At 51.1% G+C, this 2,500-nt stretch overlaps 1 protein-coding gene across 1 annotated transcript in view; it reads right to left on the reverse strand.

Moving 5' to 3' along the window:
• Window positions 1-73: 73 nt before the first annotated feature.
• The window catches only part of LOC114444012 (serine/threonine-protein phosphatase 2B catalytic subunit alpha isoform-like), a gene marked incomplete at its 3' end in the record, with an annotated part of 14,626 nt that continues 12,199 nt past the window's right edge, over window positions 74-2,500 (reverse strand). The window contains 4 exon segments of the mRNA XM_028418408.1: window positions 74-194; window positions 758-842; window positions 1,724-1,801; window positions 2,283-2,461. Coding sequence (XP_028274209.1) covers window positions 74-194; window positions 758-842; window positions 1,724-1,801; window positions 2,283-2,461 — 463 coding nt within the window.

Genomic DNA, 2,500 nt, shown 5'->3' on the forward strand with positions numbered 1-2,500 from the left:
GCACGGGGCAGTTAGTGTCAGCTGGACTCTGTGTGTGTGTGTGTGTGTGTGGTGTGTGTGGTGTGTGTGGTGTGTGTTCATTTGGTTCATACTCACCGCTTTGCAGCGTTTGTCGACCTCCGGACAAAACTCCCAGAGGCAGCGTTCCTGTCGGGGTCAGCCCCTTCAGCTGCAACACACTCTCATTCTCCTCTCTGTCGACACCCAGACAGACACACACACGCAGACAGACACTGATCAGACCGGCAGATCCACACTGTGTGCTGCAGCACAGACTGATAAACTGGTTCTTGTGGCTGCTGTTAGCTAACCGCTATCAAACCCTGCTGAAGTCCACCTGGGATCAGGGATCAACCACATGACCCCCGAGTGTGTGTTAGCTGGTAACCTCCACATGTGGCGCTCTGCACTGTGTTAGCCTGGCAGGAAGTGATTTCTTTGGCCACGTGTGTGGACTGCGTGCTGATTGGCTGCCGACAGCCTCAGCTCTCTGCCTGCAGCATTACATAAAGTCTGATTCTTTCTGAGCCTTAAATAACTGGCAGACATCTTCTGAAGAGGAGCGTTCACCATTTAGGGACAAATGATTGTGACACACTTGCTCAGGATTAAAGGAGGACGCATGTAAATCAGGGAACAGTCATTAGCCTTGAAGCAAAGTGGAGCAGCAGCAGGAAACAGGACGGATCGGCCCGCTAACCTCATTTATTCACATTCAGCATCAACACAGACATGAGTCCATCAGACCGACACTGACCTGAGCACGGAGAAGACGCGGGCCATCTTCCCGATCGCCCGGATCTTATTTCTGATCACCTCCTTCCTGACGGCCGGAGCGCCACCTGAGGACAGCGAGAGGACAGGAAGTCATCACCGGCAGGACACACACACACAGCAGACACACCAGATCATCACAGCCAGACACAGAAACAACAGAAGAACTGAAACATCCCACTGGTCCCTGAATGCAGCACGCTCTTCCTGTCTGCACAGCTCCGGCCCTCTGACACCACATCTCAGCGTCCATCGGTGTTTCACTTCCTCAAACTCTGCTGCATTTGATTAATTATATTCAGTGCTAAACACGCACTGCAGGTCACCATGGCAACACGCCAATTACTGCACCCACGGGTTTTTTTTACTGTGGAGGTATCTGTTAAACACATCAGTATGTCTCAGAGCTGTACACACACAGACACACACACACTTCATATGTTTCTATCAATAAAAATAGATCAGTGGTCACTGTTCAGCCGCCATCTTGAACCATCATGATGTCATTTCCTTGTGTGTGAGCGCGGTTCTTATCACTCCTGACCTGCTAAAGACGGTCACTGAACATCCTCCATTATAAGAGGCGGCAGTGACGTGGCGGCCATGTTTATTTTCAGTGTGTGATCTCATCAGCAACGCATCAAAATGTCTGAAAAACTCTTCACTGCTGGTTCCATCAGCGTCAGAGCGAGGGGTTAATCAGCTCCACTGTGAGAGCTGACCGAGCTTTAACAGCCAGCAGACGCCATTTTGAAACCGTCCTCAGTGGCCTGTTCAAGGACGCTCTGACCTCCAGCCTGAGAGCTGTGAACTACTTATAAACACACACCCAGAGTACCGACGACAAAACCACAGCAGCCAAAGCAGCGTGTGACTTCATCCTTTACAAACACAACCACACACCCAAACACAGACAAAGGCGACAAACGGACATGTTTCACACTCTTACCCTCACACGTGTCGTCCCCTTCAGACATCAGCTCGTCGTCTGAGCAGATGTTCAGCACGTTCACCAGCATCTCTGTCACTATGGAAACACACCATCATGTGACTCAAACCTTCACACTCTTCCATGGACGCCATGAGACTGAAGACAGTCGCATGGCGTCCACTGCTGTCCAATGAGGAGCATCATTACTCACTGCATCTGTCTCATGCTGTGGACGCTACAGACTGAGGAGGAGGCTAACGATGGATGAGGACATTATGAGGCTAGTCTTTAGCTAGCAGCTAGCATTCATACACAAGGAACATTTGAACACACACTATGTGAGACAGTGAGGCGATGACACAACTGTGAGCTCTCTTTCTCTGGCACACACACACACGCACAGACACACAGACACACACACACACGCACAGACACACACACACGCACACACACACGCACACACACAGACACACGCACACACACACACACACACTCACACAGACACGTACACGTACACACACACACACACACACACAGCACACACACACACACACACACACAGACACGCTGCTCTCACCTTTCTCCCCAACGAAGGGCAGAGACCAGGTGAAGACGTCCATGAAGTTGGGCAGCCAGTAGGGGTGAGGGGAGCAGTTAAACTGCCGAATATTCATCACATTATTCTCGTATTTCAGCACCGCGCGCTGAGGACAACACACACACACACATCAACACTTCAGGATGCTCTCCCGTCTCCTGTTGCTAAGGCTTCAAGGTCCGAGCGGCTGCCATGGT

This window comes from Parambassis ranga, chromosome 12 (assembly GCF_900634625.1).
Source record: "Parambassis ranga chromosome 12, fParRan2.1, whole genome shotgun sequence".
Lineage (NCBI taxonomy): Eukaryota > Metazoa > Chordata > Actinopteri > Ambassidae > Parambassis > Parambassis ranga.